The sequence below is a fragment of the Oncorhynchus tshawytscha genome, linkage group LG30 (assembly GCF_018296145.1).
Source record: "Oncorhynchus tshawytscha isolate Ot180627B linkage group LG30, Otsh_v2.0, whole genome shotgun sequence".
Taxonomy (NCBI): Eukaryota; Metazoa; Chordata; class Actinopteri; order Salmoniformes; family Salmonidae; genus Oncorhynchus; species Oncorhynchus tshawytscha.
In genome coordinates this window covers 3,903,001-3,927,554 of record NC_056458.1, presented here as the reverse complement: position 1 = coordinate 3,927,554, position 24,554 = coordinate 3,903,001, and the positions used below count along the sequence as shown (strand labels likewise).

At 42.6% G+C, this 24,554-nt stretch overlaps 1 protein-coding gene across 1 annotated transcript; it reads left to right on the top strand.

The window, feature by feature from the left end:
* The first annotated feature begins 164 nt into the window (after positions 1-164).
* arcn1a (archain 1a) lies at positions 165-21,320 on the top strand. Its single transcript, XM_024394826.2, has 10 exons — positions 165-333; positions 4,690-4,953; positions 5,261-5,440; positions 5,566-5,768; positions 5,972-6,133; positions 6,373-6,538; positions 7,258-7,405; positions 19,111-19,219; positions 19,379-19,583; positions 19,799-21,320. The coding sequence occupies exons 1-10, from the start codon at positions 331-333 to the stop codon at positions 19,886-19,888; spliced, it is 1,530 nt and encodes a 509-aa protein (XP_024250594.1). The 5' UTR covers positions 165-330; the 3' UTR covers positions 19,889-21,320.
* Positions 21,321-24,554: the final 3,234 nt, after the last annotated feature.

Below are 24,554 nucleotides of genomic sequence, written 5' to 3'. Positions count from 1 at the left end.
AAAATCCGATTTTAAACCTAACTTTGATCATAATCACACTGCTACATGTGTCTATCCTTAAAGTAAGACCAAAAAGCGATTTAGTGTTTTCATGAATCTTTACGACAGAGCCCATTTTTCTTTGTGGCTGTGGTAACTAAGTGATAACCCTTTTACCTTGCTGACGAGCTCTTTCCGGTGGAGACGTGGCTAGAGGTCCTTCCATATTGAGACAGTAAATCAAACAGACGCAAGTTTCACTCCGCATAAATATTATAGTTTAGACACTAATACGTGGTATTACATTACGGAAACGGCACAAGGATTTGTAGCACAAGGGATAACAACAAAATGGTGAGCTATGAAATGTAATTGATCTACTGTATTTAGCTTCTAGCTATCTGTCTTGCTCCGCTTGACTGTGAACATTGCATTTGCTGATGGCTAACAATCTAGCAAGTTAACATAGCTAATTTTGCTGCGTATGCAGGCAAATATACTCTCCTTTAGTACATATTGGGCTTTATATCATTAGCAAGCTATCAATAGCGCTTTCAAGCGCCATCTCGTCGATTAACGCCAGCTCAGCTAACGTCAGCTAGTTAGCCTTTGCGTCTGTTTTGTATCAGCAGGCCTAGGTAGCTAATGTTATATTGGCTGTTAATTGTAAGTCATTTAACTGGTATTGGTTAGATGGCAGAGTTTACAAAATAGCCACTCTCTGTTAAATGACTGGTGAAAAGTCTAGATTCCCTAGTATGTCTCGAGTTAAAATTGAGGATCCCAGCTTCTATACCAAGCTTGCCAAGTTGATCGCTGTGTGAAGCTAGCCACAATATTGGAATAGTCCATGCTATCCTGGATCCTTGGGACGCCTACCCCGTTGAAGTTGACATGTTAAAATGGTAAGGGTTAGGTGGAACCAGTACCTGAGCTTGAGGAGACGATGAATTTGACGATCTCTGACGCCCAGGATCCTTAAATTCAAAGTCCGTCCCAACATTAGCCAGCTCTGCAAACGTTGTCAAAAAACGATCGGTACTTACTATACATATTTATTTGAACCTTTATTTAACTAGACACGTCAGTTAAGAACAAATGTATTATTTACAATGACGGCCTGGGAACAGTAGGTTAGCTGCCTTGTGCAGTGACAGAACGACAGATTTTTACCTTGTCTGCTTGGGGATTCGATCTAGCAACCTGGCCCAACGCTCTAACCACTAAGCTACCCACAGCCCCGAATTATTGCCGTTATGCACGGTATGTACAAAAAAAATGTCTAAATAAAAATCAATGATTTTTCGGGATACTGTAGCGCTGCCGAAGGTGGATTTGGCGCATGCGCACTTGGTTAAAGCTATTTTATTTAACCTAAATTTAACTAGGCAAGTCAGTTAAGAATACATTCTTATTTACAGTGACGGCCTAACCCGGATGACCCTAAGCCAATTTTGCGCCTCCCTATGGGACTCCCAATCATCATGGTCGGTTGTGATACAGCCTGGAATCGACCCAGGGTCTGTAGTCTCTAGTGCTGAGATGCAGTGCCTTATACCGCTGCACCTCTCCTCTCAGGAGCACCCCCCCCATTAAAAAAATATAATAATGCTAAAAAAGGTTGGAATGTTAGATCATTTACAAGGATTACAATAATTAATTAATTTCGCAAACAATTTTTAAAAAACATGTCCCACTGGATTTATTAGACTGCATAATTGCATTGGGGGTGTACATATATTCAATGTACAGCGTTTGCTACAGAGTGTGCACCCATGATACAGGATATCAGCTAGAGAACGACCAATATAGATTGTTTTAGGGCCGCTACCAATATTTGGGTGCCAAGGAGGTTGATGGATGATATTTTAGGTCGATATTCAATGTCATTAAATTTGAACATTTTGAATGAAAAAAAATACCAAAATTTACCAGTCTTAACTACATAACATCGGTGGTAATTTTATTTCATTCATTAATCTCTTGACCCCAATTAGTTGACTGGTCTATTGTTTGGTCGATAGGCTGTTGGTCAACCGGGTTTTTTAAAAGTCGAGCAGTAGCAGATATTTATTCATTTATATTTAACTTTTGACTGGTACTGTGTATGTATGTGTGTACATACTTATTCCAGGGTTTTTATTTTTTACAATTTTCAACATTGTAGAATAACAGTGAAGACATTAAAACTATGAAATAACACATGGAATCATGCAGTAACCAAAAACATGTTGAACAAATCAATATATTTGCAATTCAACAAAGTAGCCACCTTTTGCCTTGATGACAGCTTTGCACACTCTTGGCATTCTCTCAACCTGCTTCATGAGGTACTCACTTGGAATGCATTTCAGTGAACAGGAGTGCCTTGTTAATTTGTTGAATTTCTTAATGCTTTTAAGACAATCAGTTGTGTTGACAAGGTAGGGGTTGTATATAGAAGATAATCCTATTTGGAAAAAGACCCAAGTCCATATCATGGCAAGAACAGCTCAAATATGCAAAGAGAAATGACGGTCATCATTACTTTAACACATGAAGGTCAGTCAATCTGGAAAATTGCAAGAACTTTGAAAAATTCTTCAAGTGCAGTCGCAAACAGGAAAGGACCGCCACAGGAAAGGAAGACCCAGAATAACCTCTGCTGCAGAGGATAAGTTCATTAGTTACCAGCGTCAGAAGTTTTCGCCCAAATAAATGCTTCAGAGTTAAAGTAACAGACACATCTATCTCAACATCAGCTGTTCAGAGGAGACTGTGTGAATCAGGCCTTAAGGGTTTGTAAGTAAACATTTTACGGTAAGGTCTACACCTCTTGTATTTGGTACATTTGAGTTTTCTCCTGTAACTGTTTTAAAGTCACCATTAGCCTCATGGGGAAATCATTGTGCGTATTTTTTCCCCCTCTCCAGAAGCCGAATTAGGAAGGACACCTGTATCTTTGTAGTGATTGGATGTATTGATGCACCATCCAAAGTGTAATTAATAACTTCAATGTCTGCTTTTTATTTTTATTTGTAGCCATCTACATTTGTGAGGCAAAGGAAAACCTCCCTGGTCTTTGTGGTTGAATCTCTGTTTTGAAATTCACTGCTCAACTGAGGGACCATTTTTATAGATAATTGAATGTTGGGTACAGAGATGAGGTAGTCCTAAAAAATTATGTTAAACACTAATATTGCGCAAGATCCATGCAACTTATGTGACTTGTTAAGCACATTTGTACTCCTTATTTAGGCTTGCTATTTACAAAGGGTTTGAATACTTATTGACTCAAAAAAATTGAAAAACACAGAATTCCACTTTGACATTATGGGGTGTAATTGTGTGTGGCTGTTGACCAAAAAACCTCAGTTATCCATTTTTTAAAATTCACATTGTAACACAATAAAATGTGGGAAAAGTTAAGGGCTGTGAATACCTCTTGAAGGCACTGTACATCCAAACATTTCAGGCCAACTGAAATGTCTAGTAGGGGCTGTTTGGAATTTAGCAATAGACTTGAGTTGACACTCATTGACACCTTTTCCATGATCAAACAGTTATGGAGTCATAGACTTCCTTATATAACAAGAGAGAGACAGGTAGGTTGATTTTTAGATTAGGCCTAGTAATTGATAGTGTGGCTGAACTTTCCCAAATTTATTTAAATACATTAAATCAAATTCAGGCCACAGACAAACACTTACTGTCAGAATTAATTTAGGCTATTTTACAAGTAACAAAAACCTGAAGTCAACTTCTTGGTGTTCTGTTTCCAGTCACACTAAAGGAAACTGAGACGATGTTTGTGCGTGTGGTCAACCGTATTTGCGCGTGTGGTTCATTGTGTTAGTATTAGCCTACCTCTGAAAAAGATGATTGAAAACATAAAACCAAGGTAACACAATGTGCTCATTTAACTTAATCTTTGAGGTTGAATGAAAATAACATTTGTTTTTCTCTCAGGACTTAAAGAGCAGCTACTGCTATGTTACCTAACCAGGATATTTTTGCCCCTTATGGTGTTGATGTTCATTAATTCAAGACATCTCATGTGTCTTGTTAGAAGTGACCACTGTGATAGCTGACTTCAAAAGCCGTACGCCGAGTGTACTAAACATTAGGAATATGACACTGACAAGGTGAAAGCTATGATCTCTTATTGATGTCACCTGTGAAATCTACTTCAATCAGTGTAGATTAAGGGAAGGAGACAGGTTAAAAAAGGATTTTGAAGACTTGTGACATTGAGGATTATGTATGTGTGCCATTCAGAGGGTGAATGGGCAAGACAAAATATTGAAGTGCCTTTGAACGGGATATGGTAGTAGGTGCCAGGTGCACTGGTTTGTGTCAAGAACTGCAACGCTGCTGGGTTTTCACGCTCAACAGTTTCCCGTGTGTATCAAGAATGGTCCACCACCCAAAGGACATCCAGCCAACTTGACACAACTGTGGAAAGCATTGGAGTCAACATGGGCCAGCATCCCTGTGGGACACTAGCAAAACTTGTAGTCATGCCCTGACGAATGGAGGCTGTTCTCATGCAAAAGGGGGAACAACTCAATATGGTCTTCCTAATGTTTTGTACACTCAGTGTATATTGTAATATTAGCTGAATATTACAGGAGCAACACTTGAATATTTTGTCTACACGTCTTGAATCTTATCCATGCATGGACTCAATCATTGCTATTCTGTAACTATGGCCTCTTCCTCTTGTCCCAGGTGCTGTTAGCAGCAGCGGTGTGCACCAAGGCGGGCAAGGCCATCGTGTCGCGGCAGTTTGTGGAGATGACCCGGACGCGCGTGGAGGGCCTGCTGGCCGCCTTCCCCAAGCTGATGAACACAGGCAAGCAGCACACGTTTGTGGAGACTGAGAGCGTGCGCTACGTTTACCAGCCCCTGGAGAAGCTCTACATGGTGCTGGTCACCACCAAGAACAGCAACATCCTAGAGGACCTGGAGACACTACGCCTCTTCTCACGCGTGGTATGACATACTCTCACAGATGCCCTGTTCACACGTACGCACCTTCACAAATATCCTCAGTCGCCGACTCACACATGGTCTCACACACACATACTTCTAGAAGTGGCAAAGGACACACATTATGTAAACACTGTTTGTTACGCATAGCCCAAACAAACTGTTTCTAAGTTTAAAGTAGCCTAAACAGTTTTGTATTTTTCAGTTTGGCAGAGCCAATACAAAGTTTGCCGCTGAGTAAAAGTATCAGTAGGAATTTGTGATGAGTTGAGCATGGATGATTAAATGACCAAATATATTTCTTCCTTAGATCCCAGAGTACTGTCGGGTGCTGGAGGAAGGGGAGGTCTCGGAACACTGTTTTGACCTGATCTTTGCCTTTGATGAGATCGTGGCGCTGGGCTACAGGGAGAATGTCAACCTGGCCCAGATCAGAACATTCACAGAGATGGACTCTCACGAGGAGAAGGTGTTCCGCGCCGTCCGAGAGGTGAAAAGAGAGCAGCAGCAGAACTAATGAACAGATTTACATTACGTTATTACTGAGTCTAACAACAGTCTGAATGAAGGGGAGCAGCAAAAAAAAAAGTATCCTTTGTCCTCTCTCCATCTCAGACCCAGGAGCGAGAGGCTAAGGCAGAGATGAGGAGAAAGGCGAAGGAGCTGCAACAGGCCAGGCGGGACGCGGACCGTTCAGGGAAGAAGTCTCCAGGGTTCTCCGGCGGGTTCGGCAGCATGTCCAGCAGCAGCAACGCTACCATCATCACAGACACCCTCATGGAGCCAGAGAAACCCAAGGCCTCACCTGTCCCTGCCAGGTACTACCCTCGGTATATTAGGATTTTGAGGTGTTTTGATTGTTATGATGAATGTATCCTGTGTTCTATGTGTAAGACGTATTTGTTAGTATATTTCTTGGTTGGTTATGCTCAATGGAAACTTGTGAAACTTGTTTTGTTATGTATTTTTAATATGGCAGAAAGTTAGGCCTATGCCTCATGAGCTATGTATTCCTCCGTAGGGCTAGTGGTCCCAGTAAGGCCCTGAAGCTGAGTGCCAGAGGGAAGGAGGTAGATGACTTTGTGGACAAGCTCAAGTCTGAGGGACAAGTCATCATGCCCAGCTCAGGGAAGAGGCCCTCCGAGGCATCCAAAGCCCTGCCTCCACCAGTTAACACAGAGAGGTAGGTTTACCAGGTTTTATATTATATCCCACTGATTACAGGCAGTGTGTTTGAGGAATCCGTTTGCACAAGGCAAGGCACAGAATCGCTCATCTTGATCCCATAATGCAGAGTTATTTGGGATGCAAAGTGATTGTAGATCAGTGATTCTACACAGTCCAGACTGCAATGTAGTTGGACTCAAACACCTGCAGGTTGATATGTTCAACTGTATCTTACCTCTGCCCCCTGGTTCCCAGTGTGCACCTGCGTTGTGAGGAGAAAATTAGCCTGACTTGTGGGAGAGATGGAGGGCTACAGAACCTGGAGGTCCTGGGTATGATCACCCTCCGAGTGGCCGACGACAAGAACGGACGCATTCGCCTCACCATCAACAACGGTGATAAGAAGGGAGTCCAGCTGCAGGTAGGTTCCAAACAAATACATAATTCATTTCAAAGGGGGAAAGGTTCACTACCTCAACACAACAGATATACATGTCAAGGCATTCATGGATTTGGCCTGTGTAAATCAAGATTCAAAATAGCACACAACCACAGTTGTATTTGCTTTTGGTGCAGCATGATGCCATGGGAATTTTAACAATGTGTTTTTAAAATATTTTTTAATATATTTTTTTACCCCCTTTTTCTCCCCAATTTCGTAGTATCCAATTGTTAGTAGTTACTGTCTTGTCTCTTCGGTACAACTCCCGTACAGGCTCGGGAGAGACTAAGGTCGAGAGTCATGCGTCCTCCGAAACACAACCCAACCAAGCCGCACTGCTTCTTAACACAGCGCGCATCCAACCCGGAAGCCAGCCGCACCAATGTGTCGGAGGAAACACCGTGCACCTAGCGACCTGGTCAGCGTGCACTGTGCCCGGCCCGCCACAGGAGTCGCTAGTGCGCGATGAGACAAGGATATCCCTACCGGCCAAACCCTCCCTAACCCGGGCGACGCTAGGCCAATTGTGTGTCGCCCCATGGACCTCCCGGTCTTGGCCGGCTGCGACAGAACCTGGGCTCGAACCCAGAATCTCTGGTGGCACAGCTAGCACTGCGATGCAGTGCCTTAAACCACTGCGACCCGGGAAGCCATTAACAATGTGTTTCTATCAATTTTTCCCTCCCTGCACTGTCCAGACCCACCCTAACGTGGATAAGAAGCTGTTCACTACAGACTCCGTGCTGGGCCTGAAGAACCCAGACAAGTCCTTCCCTCTGAACAATGATGTGGGCGTGCTCAAGTGGAGGCTACAGACCACAGATGAGACCCTCATACCACTAACGAGTCAGTACACTACTAGAGTTTTAAGTATTTCTATACTAGTGTATACTGTTTTTCCTTAGTGTTTCTCTCTCTGGAGAGCTGGAACCCATTATGTTCCATGCATTCCAACTATTGTGTTCCAAGCATTCTAATAGGTTATCAATATAGCATCACAAGGTGTAGTGCGTTAAATTGGCCTGCTGGGGGGCAAGGAGACCCCCAGCTCCGCTAAAACCATTGACAACCGTGTCATTTTTGAGGGATTGTTAATTAAATGTTAACTATTTGGTTGTAACATCACCTCTTGAGGAGCATAGTCACAACTACAGATTTCTGATTATTCCATGCGAAACAATTATGCACATTTAGCTCTGTCATCAGAGTTATACAGCAAGTAACTGCATGCTTTTCATGATCTGTAAACATCAATTAGACTTCAGTGCAGCTTTTGACATTATTGATCATAGTCTGCTGTTGGAAAAACGTATGTGTTTTGGCTTTACACCCCCTGCTGTAATGTGGATAAAGAGTTACTTGTCTAACAGAACACCGCGGGTGTTCTTTAATGGAAGCCTATCAAATATAATCCAGTAAGAATCAGGAATTCCCCAGGGTAGCTGTTTAGGCCCCTTGTTTTAAAAATGTTTACTAACGGCATGCCACTGACTTTGAGTAAAGCCAGAGATTCTATGTATTCTATATATACACGACAGCTACTACAGCGACTGAAATGACTGCAGCACTCAACAAAGAGCTGCAGTTAGATTCAGAGTGGATGGCAAGGAATGTTAGCCCTAAATATTTCTAAAATAAAAAGCATTGTATTCTGAACAAAACACTCACTAAACCCTAAACCTCAACTAAATCAAATCAAATCAAATTTTATTTGTCACATACACATGGTTAGCAGATGTTAATGCGAGTGTAGCGAAATGCTTGTGCTTCTAGTTCCGACAATGCAGTAATAACGAACAAGTAATCTAACAAACAATTCCCCCCCCAAAAAAACTACTGTCTTATACACAGTGTAAGGGGATAAAGAATATGTACATAAGGACATATGAATGAGTGATGGTACAGAGCAGCATAGGCAAGATACAGTAGATGATATCGAGTACAGTATATACATATGAGATGAGTATGTAAACCAAGTGGCATAGTTAAAGTGGCTAGTGATACATGTATTACATAAGGATGCAGTCGATGATATAGAGTACAGTATCTACGTATGCATATGAGATGAATAATGTAGGGTAAGTAACATTATATAAGGTAGCATTGTTTAAAGTGGCTAGTGATATATTTACATCATTTCCCATCAATTCCCATTATTAAAGTGGCTGGAGTAGAGTCAGTGTCATTGACAGTGTGTTGGCAGTAGCCACTCAATGTTAGTGGTGGCTGTTTAACAGTCTGATGGCCTTGAGATAGAAGCTGTTTTTCAGTCTCTCGGTCCCAGCTTTGATGCACCTGTACTGACCTCGCCTTTTGGATGACAGCGGGGTGAACAGGCAGTGGCTCGGGTGGTTGATGTCCTTGATGATCTTTATGGCCTTCCTGTAGCATCGGGTGGTGTAGGTGTCCTGGAGGGCAGGTAGTTTGCCCCCGGTGATGCGTTGTGCAGACCTCACTACCCTCTGGAGAGCCTTACGGTTGAGGGCGGTGCAGTTGCCATACCAGGCGGTGATACAGCCCGCCAGGATGCTCTCGATTGTGCATCTGTAGAAGTTTGTGAGTGCTTTTGGTGACAAGCCGAATTTCTTCAGCCTCCTGAGGTTGAAGAGGCGCTGCTGCGCCTTCCTCACGATGCTGTCTGCAGTTGATGCAGTTTGTCTGTGATGTGTATGCCGAGAGAACTTAAAACTGGCTACCCTCTCCACTACTGTTCCATCGATGTGGATGGGGGGTGTTCCCTCTGCTGTTTCCTGAAGTCCACAATCATCTCCTTAGTTTTGTTGACGTTGAGTGTGAGGTTATTTTCCTGACACCACACTCCGAGGGCCCTCACCTCCTCCCTGTAGGCCGTCTCGTCGTTGTTGGTAATCAAGCCTACCACTGTTGTGTCGTCCGCAAACTTGATGATTGAGTTGGAGGCGTGCGTGGCCACGCAGTCGTGGGTGAACAGGGAGTACAGGAGAGGGCTCAGAACGCACCCTTGTGGGGCCCCAGTGTTGAGGATCAGCGGGGAGGAGATGTTGTTGCCTACCCTCACCACCTGGGGGCGGCCCGTCAGGAAGTCCAGAACCCAGTTGCACAGGGCGGGGTCGAGACCCAGGGTCTCGAGCTTGATGACGAGCTTGGAGGGTACTATGGTGTTGAATGCCGAGCTGTAGTCGATGAACAGCAAATCTTGTAATAAATCATGTGGAAATTGAGATGACTGAACTGCTTGGAGTAACACTAGATTGTAAACTGTTATGGTCGAAACATATTGATGCAGTAGTAGCTAAAATGGGGAGAAGTCTGTCTATAGTGAAGTGATGCTCTGCCTTACCACTATCAGTCGTGTGGTCAGGTGCCACAAAAAAAGGACTTAGGAAAATTGCAATTGGCTCAGAACAGGGCAGCACGGCTGGCCCCTGGATGTACACAGAAAGCTAATATTAATAATATGTATGTCAATCTCTCATGGCTCAAAGTGGAGGATAGATTGACTTCATCACTACTTTTATTTATGAGAGGTATTGACAAGTTGAATGCACCGAGCTGTCTGTCTAAACTACTGGCACACGGCTCGGACACCCATGCATATCCCACAAGACATGCCACAAGAGGTCTTTTCACAGTCCCCAAGTCCAGAACAGACTATGGGAGGCACACAGTACTACATAGAGCCATGACTACATGGAACTCTATTCCACATCATGTAACTGACACAAGCAATAAAATTAGATTTAAAAAAACACCTTATGGACACATGCGTGCATACACACACACACACACACAAAATAACATACCCACTATACATACACATGGATTTAGTGCTGGAGTAGGGGCCTGAGGGGCACACGGTGTGTTGTGAATGTATTGTAATGTTTTTAAAATTAAACTGCCTTCATTTTGCTGGACCCCAAGGAAGAGTAGCTTCATGCCGTGGCAGCAGCTAATGGGGATCCATAATAAATACAAATTGATAATGTAATTTCAGATATGTGAGGGTATACTCATGACATCTCTCCACCATTAGCTGGATATTTGAGTGATAGAACATTTTAAAAAGAACTGTACTTGACAAGTTATTTTTTTTTTTTCACCTTTATTTAACCAGGCAGGCTAGTTGAGAACAAGTTCTCATTTGCAACTGCGACCTGGCCAAGATAAAGCATAGCAGTGTGAACAGACAACACAGAGTTACACATGGAGTAAACAATTGTCAATAACACAAGTCAATAACACAGTAGAAAAAAAAGAAAAAAAGAGTCAATATACATTGTGTGCAAAAGGCATGAGGAGGTAGGCGAATAATTACAATTTTGCAGATTAACACGAGTGATAAATGATCAGATGGTCATGTACAGGTAGAGATATAAACAGTATGGGGAAATGGTAGGTACAATTGGGTGGGCTATTTACCGATAGACTATGTACAGCTGCAGCGATCGGTTAGCTGCTCAAATAGCAGATGTATGAAGTTGGTGAGGGAGATAAGTCTCCAACTTCAGCTATTTTTGCAATTCGTTCCAGTCACAGGCAGCAGAGAACTGGAACGAAAGGTGGCCAAATGAGGTGTTTGCTTTAGGGATGATCAGTGAGATACACCTGCTGGAGCGCGTGCTACGGGTGGGTGTTGCCATCGTGACCATTGAACTGAGATGAGGCGGAGCTTTACCTAGCATGGACTTGTAGATGACCTGGAGCCAGTGGGTCTGGCGACGAATATGTAGCGAGGGCCAGTCGACTAGAGCATACAGGTCGCAGTAGTGGGTGGTAAAGGTGCTTTAGTAACAAAACGGATGGCACTGTGATAAACTGGATCCAGTTTGCTGAGTAGAGTATTGGAAGCCATTTTGTAGATGACATCGCCGAAGTCGAGGATCGGTAGGATAGTCAGTTTTACTAGGGTAAGTTTGGCGGCGTGAGTGAAGGAGGCTTTGTTGCGGAATAGAAAGCCGACTCTAGATTTGATTTTAGATTGGAGATGTTTGATATGAGTCTGGAAGGAGAGTTTGCAGTCTAGCCAGACACCTAGGTACTTATAGATGTCCACATATTCAAGGTCGGAACCATCCAGGGTGGTGATGCTAGTCGGGCGTGCGGGTGCAGGCAGCGAACGGTTGAAAAGCATGCATTTGGTTTTACTAGCGTTTAAGAGCAGTTGGAGGCCACGGAAGGAGTGTTGTATGGCATTGAAGCTCGTTTGGAGGTTAGATGGCACAGTGTCCAAGGAAGGGCCAGAAGTATACAGAATGGTGTCGTCTGCGTAGAGGTGGATCAGGGAATCGCCCGCAGCAAGAGCAACATCATTGATATATACAGAGAAAAGAGTCGGCCCGAGAATTGAACCCTGTGGCACCCCCATAGAGACTACCAGAGGACCGGACAGCATGCCCTCCGATTTGACACACTGAACATAGTCTGCAAAGTAGTTGGTGAACCAGGCAAGGCAGTCATCAGAAAAACCGAGGCTACTGAGTCTGCCGATAAGAATATGGTGATTGACAGTCAAGCCTTGGCAAGGTCGATGAAGACGGCTGCACAGTACTGTCTTTTATTGATGGCGGTTATGATATCGTTTAGTACCTTGAGCGTGGCTGAGGTGCACCCGTGACCGGCTCGGAAACCAGATTGCACAGCGGAGAAGGTACGGTGGGATTCGAGATGGTCAGTGGCCTGTTTGTTGACTTTGCTTTCGAAGACCTTAGAAAGGCAGGGCAGGATGATTATAGGTCTGTAACAGTTTGGGTCCAGGGTGTCTCCCCCTTTGAAGAGGGGGATGACTGCGGCAGCTTTCCAATCCTTGGGGATCTCAGACGATATGAAAGAGAGGTTGAACAGGCTGGTAATAGGGGTTGCGACAATGGCGGCGGATAGTTTCAGAAATAGAGGGTCCAGATTGTCAAGACCCGCTGATTTGTACGGGTCCAGGTTTTGCAGCTCTTTCAGAACATCTGCTATCTGGATTTGGGTAAAGGAGAACCTGGAGAGGCTTGGGCGAGTAGCTGCAGGGGGGGGGCGGAGCTGTTGGCCGAGGTTGGAGTAGCCAGGAGGAAGGCATGGTCAGCCGTTGAGAAATGCTTGTTGAATTTTTCGATAATCATGGATTTATCGGTGGTGACCGTGTTACCGAGCCTCAGTGCAGTGGGCAGCTGGGAGGAGGTGCTCTTGTTCTCCATGGACTTCAGTGTCCCAGAACTTTTTGGAGTTAGAGCTACAGGATGCAAATTTCTGCCTGAAGAAGCTGGCCTTTGCTTTCCTGACTGACTGCGTGTATTGGTTCCTGACTTCCCTGAACAGTTGCATATCGCAGGGACTATTCGATGCTATTGCAGTCCGCCACAGGATGTTTTTGTGCTGGTCGAGGGCAGTCAGGTCTGGAGTGAACCAAGGGCTATATCTGTTCTTAGTTCTGCATTTTTTTGAACGGAGCATGCTTATCTAAAATTGTGAGGAAGTTACTTTTAAAGAATGACCAGGCATCCTCAACTGACGGGATGAGGTCAATGTCCTTCCAGGATACCCGGGCCAGGTCGATTAGAAAGGCCTGCTCACAGAAGTGTTTTAGGGAGCATTTGACAGTGATGAGGGGTGGTCGTTTGACTGCGGATCCGTAGCGGATGCAGGCAATGAGGCAGTGATCGCTGAGATCCTGGTTGAAGACAGTGGAGGTGTATTTGGAGGGCCAGTTGGTCAGGATGACGTCTATGAGGGTGCCCTTGTTTATAGATTTAGGGTTGTACCTGGTGGGTTTCTTGATGATTTGTGTGAGATCGAGGGCATCTAGCTTAGATTGTAGGACTGCCGGGGTGTTAAGCATATCCCAGTTTAGGTCACCTAACAGAACAAACTCTGAAGCTAGATGGGGGGCAATCAATTCACAAATGGTGTCCAGGGCACAGCTGGGAGCTGAGGGGGGTCGGTAGCAGGCGGCAACAGTGAGAGACTTATTTCTGGAGAGAGTAATGTTTAAAATTAGTAGTTCGAACTGTTTGGGTATGGACCTGGAAAGTATGACATTACTTTGCAGGCTATCTCTGCAGTAGACTGCATCTCCTCCCCCTTTGGCAGTTCTATCTTGACGGAAAATGTTATAGTTGGGTATGGAAATCTCAGAATTTTTGGTGGCCTTCCTGAGCCAGGATTCAGACACGGCAAGGACATCAGGGTTAGCAGAGTGTGCTAAAGCAGTGAGTAAAACAAATTTAGGGAGGAGGCTTCTGATGTTGACATGCATGAAACCAAGGCTTTTTCGATCACAGAAGTCAACAAATGCAGGGCCTGGGTTTACCTCCACATCACCCGCGGAGCAGAGGAGGAGTAGTATGAGTGTGCGGCTAAAGGCTAACAAAACTGGTCGCCTAGAGCGTTGGGGACAAAGAATAAAAGGAGCAGATTTCTGGGCGTGGTAGAATATATTCAGGGCATAATGCGCACACTGGGGTATGGTGGGGTGCGGGTACAGCGGAGGTAAGCCCAGGCACTGGGTGATAAGAGAGGTTGTATCCATGGACATGCTGGTTGTAATGGGTGAGGTCACCGCATGTGTGGGAGGTGGGACAAAGGAGGTATCAGGGGAATGAAGAGTGGAACTAGGGGCTCCATTGTAAACTAAAACAATGATAACTAACCTGAACAACAGTATACAAGGCATATTGACATTTGAGAGAGACCTACAGCGAGGCATACAGTAATCACAGGTGTTGATTGGGAGAGCTAGCTAAACCAGTAGGTGAGACAACAACAGCTAATCAGCTAGCACAACAACAGCAGTTAAAATGGCGTTGACTAGGCAGAGAGAGTCGGATTAACTACACACAGAGCCTGAGTGCGGCTGGGGCCGACAGATAAAACATAAACAAACAGAATGGAGTACCGTGATTGATGGACAGTCCAGCAGGCATCAGCTATGTAGCCAAGTGATCACAGTGTCCAGGGGGCAGCGGTGGATGGGAGGTAAAAGCCGCTAACAATGACTAAATAGCTTGTAGCTAGTTAGCTGGTTAGCTTCTGGAGGTTCTTGAATGTGTTCTAAAAATTAAAAATAATAGCGATTCCGTATCACATTGGGTGTGGCAGGTATGAGTGTGAGTGGTGTCGGTTAATTTCCAATCCTTTGTGGGCTCTGCCTGTCAAGCAGCAAAAGGGAGCATTTGCCGATGTACTGTTATCTGATAATGTGTACTTTGCCAGTTACCGGTAGAAACTTTGTACCGTTGGCTAAACATAGTGGTAAGTAGACCTGATGTACTTTTTTTTTCCTCCAACTTAACATAGGCCTAGCGAAGTTTGCTAACATTATCCCCTTTTCAACATTGTTTTTAATGTTGTTTAATCAAGAGTTCTGCTGACAGACCATGGACCACATCAATATGGCTAGTTAACAAGTTACCTTTCAGGGGATTAACTAGATGGCTATATCCAAATATTGCGTGATTTGCTTGCCATATATAGTGGTGAGGACAGTAGTCCGACTGCCAACTTTACCAGGACAATGACTTGCCGAAGTGAAGCTCTTTTCAAAGTCCTAACCTCTGGTGAAGCAAGCTGACGCATGTTGTGTGCTTAGCTAGCTAGCTAACTACATGCCAAATGGATAGGCTACCCTCGTGTATCATGAAAATACATGATCAATTGATGTTTACTGATCATGAAAATCATGCAGTTATTGCTGAATAAAACTCTGATAGTTAAATGTGTAGTTCTGACTATGCTCTTCAAGAGGTTATGTTAACCAAATAGTTATGACATTTTATTTCACAATCTTGTGAAAACGGCACTTAGTTGTCAATGGGTTTAGCGGAGCTGGGGGTCTGCACCGTATTGTGACGGTTTATTGATAAAGGCCTCTTGTGTTCAAAACATTCTAAATCTTATGTTCTAGGCATTGTCAGCATTCTATTTTTAAATTGGAACTGACAGCATTTTAACTACTTTGCAGATATGAAACAAACCATTTGAGTCAAAAATATGAAATTCCAAGTTTATGCTTCAAAACCAACTTTATAAGAAGTTAAAAAAATAAAAATAAAAAAAAAAGGTTCTATTTGACTCAAATCCATGATGTACAGAAAGGCATTACTGGCAGAATAGATGGATACAGTTTAATGCATAATTAATATAATTAATCAATACATTTCGTGGTAGTCCAAAAAATACTGCTGTCAGGTTGTAAATCACAGCTGGCCTGGTAAATTGTTTGCTGCTGCCACCCATTCGGGATGCACTGTTTCAGTTTCAATGACTCACTATTTTGAACAAAGACGTACAACTGTAACTAAGTATGGGCATGTCAATACAATCAAACTAGCAAGGGCAATGATCACAAGTCAATCATAATGTGGCTAATAGGCTAGCGCACGTGTCAAACTCAAGGACTGCTGGCCAAATGGGACGCACAAATAAGTATTAATCAGTCAACAGTTGAGTTTGAATGTGAATTCAGCTTCACTTGTGCTGCTTTCCTGTGTTCCGTTTACAGCCCCCCCGAGGGAAAGTGTACAGACACATGCCACTGTCCTAGCTAGGCTACTAAAATGTTGCAGTCTGGCTACATTTTGAGTGCACCGTACAGCAATGCTTCATTCAGCTGCACTGGTGATCCATGCAGTGCAAAAAAGGAAAAACATGTTTTAAGTTTAAATTAGAGGTTGGCCGATTTTAAGATTTTAACGCCGATACCGATTATTGGAGGGCCCCCCAAAAAAAAACGATACCGATTAATCGGGCGATTTTTAAAAAGAAATATTATTTGTAATAATGACAATTACAACAATACTGAATGAACACTTTTATTTTAACTTATAATACATCAATGAAATCAATTTAGCCTAAAATAAATAATGAAGCATGTTCAATTTGGTTTAAATAATGCAAAAACAAAGTGTTGGAGAAGAAAGTAAAAGTGCAATATGTGCCATGTAAAAAAAGCTACGTTTAAGTTCCTTGCTCAGAACATGAGAACATATGAAAGCTGGTGGTTCCTTTTTAACATGAGTCTTCAATATTTCATGGTAAGACGTTTTAGGTTATAGGAATTACAGGACTATTTCTCTCTATCATTTGTATTTCATATACCTTTGACTATTGGATATTCTTATAGGCACTTTAGTATTGCCAGTGTAACAGTATAGCTTCCGTCCCTCTCCTCGCCCCTACCTGGGCTCGAACCAGGAACACATCGACAACAGCCACCCTCGAAGCATCGTTACCCATCGCTCCACAAAGGCCGAACAACTACTTCACGTCCTCAGAGCGAGTGACGTCACCGATTGAAACGCTATTAGTGCGCACCCCGCTAACTAGCTACGGTTACACCAGCCTAATCTCAGGAGTTGATAGGCTTGAAGTCATAAACAGCTCAATGCTTGAATAACAGCGAAGAGCTGCTGGCAAATGCACGTAAGTGCTGTTTGAATGAATGCTTACGAGCCTGCTACTGCCTTCCACTGCTCTATCAAATCATAGACTTAATTATAACATAACACACAGAAATACGAGCCTTAGGTCATTAATATGGTCAAATCTGGAAACTATCATTTCGAAAACAAAATGTTTATTCTTTCAGTGAAATACGGAACCGTTCCCTATTTTATCTAAAGGGTGGCATCCATAAGTCTAAATATTCCTGTTACATTGTACAACCTTCAATGTTATGTCATAATTACGTAAAATTCTGGCAAATTAGTTCGCAACGAGCCAGGCGGCCCAAACTGCTGCATATACCCTGACTCTGCGTGCAATGAACGCAAGAGAAGTGACATAATTTCCCCTAGTTTAATATTGCCTGCTAACCTGGATTTCTTTTAACTAAACATGCAGGCTTAAAAAAAATATACTTCAATGCCTTTCTTAAAATCAATACACAGATGTTTATGGTTAGGTACATTCGTGCAACGATTGTGCTTTTGTTGAATCATCCCCAGTTTGGCGAAGTTGGCTGTCTTTGTTAGGAAGGAATAGTCTTCACACAGTTCGCAACGAGCCAGGCAGCCCAAACTGCTGCATATACCCTGACTCTGTTGCACAGAACGCAAGAGAAGTGACACAATTTCCCTAGTTAAAAGAAATTCATGTTAGCAGGCAATATGAACTAAATATGCAGGTTTAAAAATATATACTTCTCTCTTGATTTTAAGAAAGGTGTTGATGTTTAGGTACACATTGGTGCAACGACAGTGCTTTTTTCGCGAATGCGCTTGTTAAATCACCCGTTTGGCGAAGTAGGCTATGACTCTGATAAATTAACAGGCACCGCATCGATTATATGCAACGCAGGACAAGCTAGATAAACTAGTAATATCATCACCCATGTGTAGTTAACTAGTGATTATGTTAAGATTGTTTTTTTATAAGATACGTTTAATGCTAGCTAGCACCTTACCTTGGCTCCTTGCTGCACTCGCATAACAGCCTGCCACGCAGTCACCTCGTGGAGTGCAATGTAATCGGCCATGATAGGTGTCCAAAAATGCAGATGACCAATTTTTATGAAAACTTGAAATCGGTTGACCTCTAGTTTAAATGTAACAACAACCTACAGCTATGTTTTTGTTATCTGGAGTTAACTACTTTTTGATTAGGATCACAGCATATAATGCACATCTGCAAGCATAGCAGCAAAGGCTGGACAAATATTATTTATCTTTTGTTTGAATGTTAAAATGCTACATACGGCATCCTATGTACATAAGTGGACATTATAAAAGGCCATATTTTATCTAATAAAACAACGGCCAGTTTGGGTCGCAGTTGCATGTTTTCTTTTTTTTTTTAAATCAAATCGGCTATGTCTGGTTTGTGAAGTCAGAAGTTTACATACACCTTAGCCAAATACATTTAAACTGAGTTTTTCACTATTCCTGACACTTAATCCTGGAAAAAAATTCCCTGTCTTAGATCAGTTAGGATCACCACTTTATTTTAAGAATGTGAAATGTCAGAATAATAGTATAGAGTGATTTATTTCAGCTTTTATTTCTTTCATCACATTCCCAGTGGGTCAGAAGTTTACATACACTCAATTAGTATTTGGTAGCATTGTCTTTGTTTAACTTTGGTCAAATGTTTCGGGTAGCCTTCCACAAGCTTCCCACAATAAGTTGGGTAAATTTTGGCCCATTCCTCCTGACAGAGCTGGTGTAACTGAGTCAGGTTTGTAGGCCTCCTTGCTTGCACACACTTTCAGTTCTGCCCTCAAATGTTCTATAGGTTTGAGGTCGGGGCTTTGTGATGGCCTCTCCAATACCTTGACTTTGTTGTCCTTAAGCCATTTTGCGACAACTTTGGAAGTATGCTTGGGGTCATTGTCCACTTGGAAGACCCATTTGCGACCAAGCTTTAACTTCCTGACTGATGTCTTTTCCAAAATGCCTTACTATATGTCATTCCCAAACATTCTATGATTTTGTGAAAATGACCATTTCTAAGTGCTCACTTGTCAGAAAATGTAAAAAAATATATATCTTCCTAGGGGTGTATATGAATAGATTTTAATAAGATTGAATGTAGCTAAAATGCTGTCAGTTCCGCTTTAAGTATTCTATCTGTTGTGTTCTTCTACTTCTCCCCAGTAAACTGCTGGCCCTCTGAGAGTGCCACTGGCTGTGATGTCAACATAGAGTACGAGCTTCAGGAAGAAGCACTTGAACTGAATGATGTAGTGATCTCTATTCCCATCCCGTAAGTAAATCGCTCTTAAGCACCTCTGAGATCCCATTTCTCCTTTTATCTTTTCTATTCTATACAATGGATTCCGTATTAATTTCCAGTACTAGGGTCTTAGACACTGTTGCAGTCTGTCATCGGAGTTTAATTTCATATGTTTATCTGTCCCTGCAGGTCAGGTGTGGGTGCACCTGTGATTGGTGACCTGGACGGAGAGTATCGCCATGACAGCCGGCGGAACATTCTAGAGTGGTGTTTACCTGTGGTTGATGTCAACAACAAGACAGGAAGTCTGGAGTTCAGCGTGGCAGGCCAGCCCAATGATTTCTTCCCTGTCAACGTCTCCTTCGTCTCCAAAGGAAACTACTGTGACATAACGGTCAGTGTTTTTTAATTTTTTTTATTTGTATTATATTTCACTTTTATTTCACAAGGTGAGTCAGTTAAAAACAAATTCTTATTTACAATGACAGCCTGTAAGTCTGTTTAGCAGTTTGTGAGACCATGTAGATCTCCATCTATTGTGTTAACCTAATGGTGTTTGCATTTTATTTCCATTGTGACGATGTGTAATGACTCCTGTTCCCTCTCCAGGTGGCCAAAGTGTCCCAGGTAGATGGAGAGGTTCCTGTGAGGTTCTCCTCAGAGACATCGTTCCTGGTCGACAAGTATGAAATACTGTAATATATTCACATACAGTATTACCAACAAACATCAAGATCAGTGGATTGACATATGAAAAAATGAAACAAAATGAAAGTGAGAAGTGGACTTGAAACCCTTTTCAAAAAGAAAAACCCTTCCCACCATGGCTTGGCTTGCCAGCATTTAGTGTCTTTGTACATTTTTACCAGAAATCTATCAACTGATCGGCCTATAGCTGTATGTATAAAGAACCGCTCGACGCACCTGCAAGAAGGAATGGTAAAGTCAAACAGGACAACGTTAGATAACTGTATCCGGGTTAGGTTGGGTGGACCTGGGGGGTGATGACATCTGGGGTGGGCTTTGTGAATGACCCTCTCATTGGCCCAGTTTGTATCAAATCTATTGACAGACAGATTCTGTGAACTATTGGCTAATAGTTTTACAGATATGTCGTAATCATGTAGGGAAATACTCTTTGATTACACATACTCCAATACAAACAGGCTTGCGGTCCATGGTATAACACTACAACCACTCTTTGCTTTGGCAAGAAGTACCACATTTTGTGATTGGTACTGAACTGATCTGAACGGCCTGTCTCCCGCAAGGCTAAATCTTAGCTAAAATTATTAAGATTGCATGTTTTATAGTTTAGCTTCGCTCGAGTTTGAAAGACCTCATTATTAAATAATTTATTTTTCATTACACTGATCTGTCTACAGGCTAGTTAATGTATAATGGCATATTTTGTTTGTGATATGCTATCAAGTCAAATGCATGGAGTAATTCAATGCTGAAATAAGTTTTTGTACCAGACCAGTACAACTCAATCACAGTAGTTGTATGCACTTTTTGCAATGGCGGGAGGTCATTCAAAGAAAAAGTCCTGTCTGAGATTTCAACTGTTTTGAGTCTACTTATCAAATGGAAATGATCTATCCAAGAACCATGACCTTCTAACACTCCAAACATCAAACCTTTTTATATGTCAATTATCAGATGCTTTTATCCTAAGCGTCTTGGAGTACAGTGAGTGCTTACATATTATAACATACATAACCACAATGGGAATCGAACCCACAACCCATGCTCTTATCAACTGTGCCACAGGAGAACCCTGTCCATCAACACCACCCACGGTCCAACCTCAAACCAGCCCCGTTACAATAAGTCCCCATGGTTATTATGTATGTATGAATGAATGTCAGGGCTCTTCTTGTTTCAGAGTGTATCTATATAGATGGCCATATTCACCTTGACTTTGCTTATGAAATACAATTGAGAGAGGGAGAAGTGAAATAATATTTGTCTTTGTTGGATTTTTTTTCTTTTGAAATTCTGAATTGTATGGGATTCAGATTGGCGGTAAATAAGTGAATCAGACTTTTGTAACCCTATAGAATAATGATCATGGGTAATTAACATTCCAATGTAATGAAAAAGATTAAAGTGTATTATAAACTCTGAAGAGGGTCTTTTTATAATGAAGTATTTTCAGAATCATGCGCTTTACCAAGGTTACTTGTCGTCATTTCAATAATCCGTTATCTAGTGACTGCATATAAAAAATGGTTTCCACAATCAAAGTGTGTTTGAGTAGTGATAGATGTGGTACTATGTTCTGTGATTACTAGAGTAGTGACAGCATGCGGGGGGGGTTTACATGATTTGATATGGAATGGATGTGCAAGTGAACTTCAAGACCAGAGTTTAAATGTTTCTTTGTCACGTGCGCCGAATACAACAGGTGTAGACCTTACAGTGAAATGTTTACTTACAGGCTCTAACCAACAGTGCAAAAAATGTATTAGGTGAACAATGGGTAAGTAAAGAAATAAAAAGACAGTGGAAAAATAACAGTAGCGAGGCTACGTACAAGCACCGGTTAGTCAATTGAGTTAGTACACACAATGATTAAAATAATCCCAGTCATGGTGTATGTGTTGAACCTTTTTGAGGTGAAGCTTTGAGGGAGCTGTCCTGTCCCTGTCTACTGTTCACTAGGGCAACACCGTAGCAGAACGCTTTGCAAAAAGAAAAACAAAGTGATTCTATTGGGCAAGTTCAGGTAGTACCTCCCGGTTTCACTCAATTTCTAAACATTTTCTCCCTACTGAACAGGCGGTCCCATGAGCTCAACCCGCCTCCACAGAGGATATTCGGGTCACTAGAGCAACAGGTTGATCCCTCCACAGGGACAGGGCAAGTTCTGATTGAATCTGGGGGGGGAAATACATTATTTTGCTTTTATTCCATCTCTTTTCTGTTGTAAGTGCATTTTTATAAAGGGATTTCAGTGGCAGAGAATGCATGTCGAAATGATCTGTTTACTGCTCTGTACTTGAGAGAGAGAGAGAGAGAGTGTGTGTGAGAGAGAAAGTAAGGGATTAATGATTTGGCTTCCCTGACCAGCTTTCGTAGCGTGTGTGATGGAGACACACGATCAGGAATACGTAAAGAGTTGAAAACAGTCAGGAGGATTGGAGGGTGAGTTGAGTTGAATGCATATAGCTAAATCAAAGCAGGATATTACAACTCTAATGAGAGAGAGGCAGACTTATTATAGCTAGGGAGTGTTTTCCATGCGCCTCACACACACTCATGCATGGAATTAGTATCTGGAGAAGGTTAGAGAGGCAGCAACTTCCTCCTTTGAGTGCGTGGGACGAGAGAGCAGGTGTGTCGCCTTTTGGAAATTAATGGACGTACAGTTCAGTGTTTGGTGTGTGACGGACAGTGTCTCAGAGAGAGTTATGTCGGATGGTAGCCACAACCTGAGGGCTCTCTTGGAATAAAGTGTTCTCTGTTATTAGTTCTGAGGAAGAAGCTCTTTCTTTTGGACTATTGGCTTTCTTCCTCTGTATTTCTTATTGTGGCTGGGGTGTGAGTCGTGGAGTGAACCTGTAAGGAAAACTAAAGGGGAAACACCTTTGGATGTATTGTGATTCTCAGTTGGATGATGGCACAAAGACGGGGATGATGATTATCCCAGGATACTGCAGTGACAGAGGAGAGGCTTTCTCCTCACACCCAGCACCCAGACTAAAGCTCAAGAGGGTCAGATTCAAGGTAAGTTATTTGTTTTTTTATTTGGCATCATATTACGCAATGCAAGTTTATTTTGTTACTGATCACACAAATATTGTTTTATTGAGTATATACAGTAAAATGTTTAATTTAGATCATCTGTATGCTAGATACACTGATGTGCAGATGCAGCTGTACTAGAGGCATACTTTAAAATTAACACATTGATAATTTCTCCCTGATTTTTATTTTTTATTCATTTAGCTTAGGTTTATTTCAACATCTTGGTACATATGCAGAAACACAGTGCCATTAACAGTATTCCCACCCGTTTACTTTTTTCACATTTTTCTCGTACAGACTGAATTTAAAACGTATGGATTATATTGGATAATTTGATGGTCATTGGCCTACACATAATACCAAATCAAATCACATTTTATTTGTCACATACACATGGTTAGCAGATGTTAATGCGAGTGTAGTGATGCTTGTGCTTCTAGTTCCGACAATGCAGTAATAACCAACAAGTAATCTAACTAACAATTCCAAAACTACTGTCTTATACACAGTGTAAGGGGATAAAGAATATGTACATAAGGATATATGAATGAGTGATGGTACAGAGGAGCATAGGCAAGATACAGTAGATGGTATCGAGTACAGTATATACATATGAGATGAGTATGTAAACAAAGTGGCATAGTTAAAGTGGCTAGTGATACATGTATTACATAAGGATGCAGTCGATGATATAGAGTACAGTATATACGTATGCATATGAGATGAATAATGTAGGGTAAGTAACATTATATAAGGTAGCATTGTTTAAAGTGGGTAGTGATATATTTACATTTCCCATCAATTCACATTATTAAAGTGGCTGGTGTCAGTGTCAGTGTGTTGGCAGCAGCCACTCAATGTTAGTGGTGGCTGTTTAACAGTCCAATTCAGTTTGTCTGTGATGTGTATGCCGTACCAGGAACTTAACTTGCTACCCTCTCCACTACTGTTCCATCGATGTGGATAGGGGGTGTTCCCTTTGCTGTTTCCTGAAGTCCACAATCATCTCCTTAGTTTTGTTGATGTTGAGTGTGAGGTTATTTTCCTGACACCACACTCCGAGGGCCCTCACCTCCTCCCTGTAGGCCGTCTCGTCGTTGTTGGTAATCAAGCCTACCACTGTTGTGTCGTCCGCAAACTTGATGATTGAGTTGGAGGCGTGCGTGGCCACGCAGTCGTGGGTGAACAGGGAGTACAGGAGAGGGCTCAGAACGCACCCTTGTGGGGCCCCAGTGTTGAGGATCAGCGGGGTGGAGATGTTGTTGCCTACCCTCACCACCTGGGGGCGGCCCGTCAGGAAGTCCAGTACCCAGTTGCACAGGGCGGGGTCGAGACCCAGGGTCTCGAGCTTGATGACGAGCTTGGAGGGTACTATGGTGTTGAATGCCGAGCTGTAGTTGATGAACAGCATTCTCACATAGGTATTCCTCTTGTCCAGATGAGTTAGGGCAGTGTGGTTGAGATTGCATCGTCTGTGGACCTATTTGGGCGGTAAGCAAATTGGAGTGGGTCTAGGGTGTCAGGTAGGGTGGAGGTGATATGGTCCTTGACTAGTCTCTCAAAGCACTTCATGATGACGGAAGTGAATGCTACGGGGCGGTAGTCGTTTAGC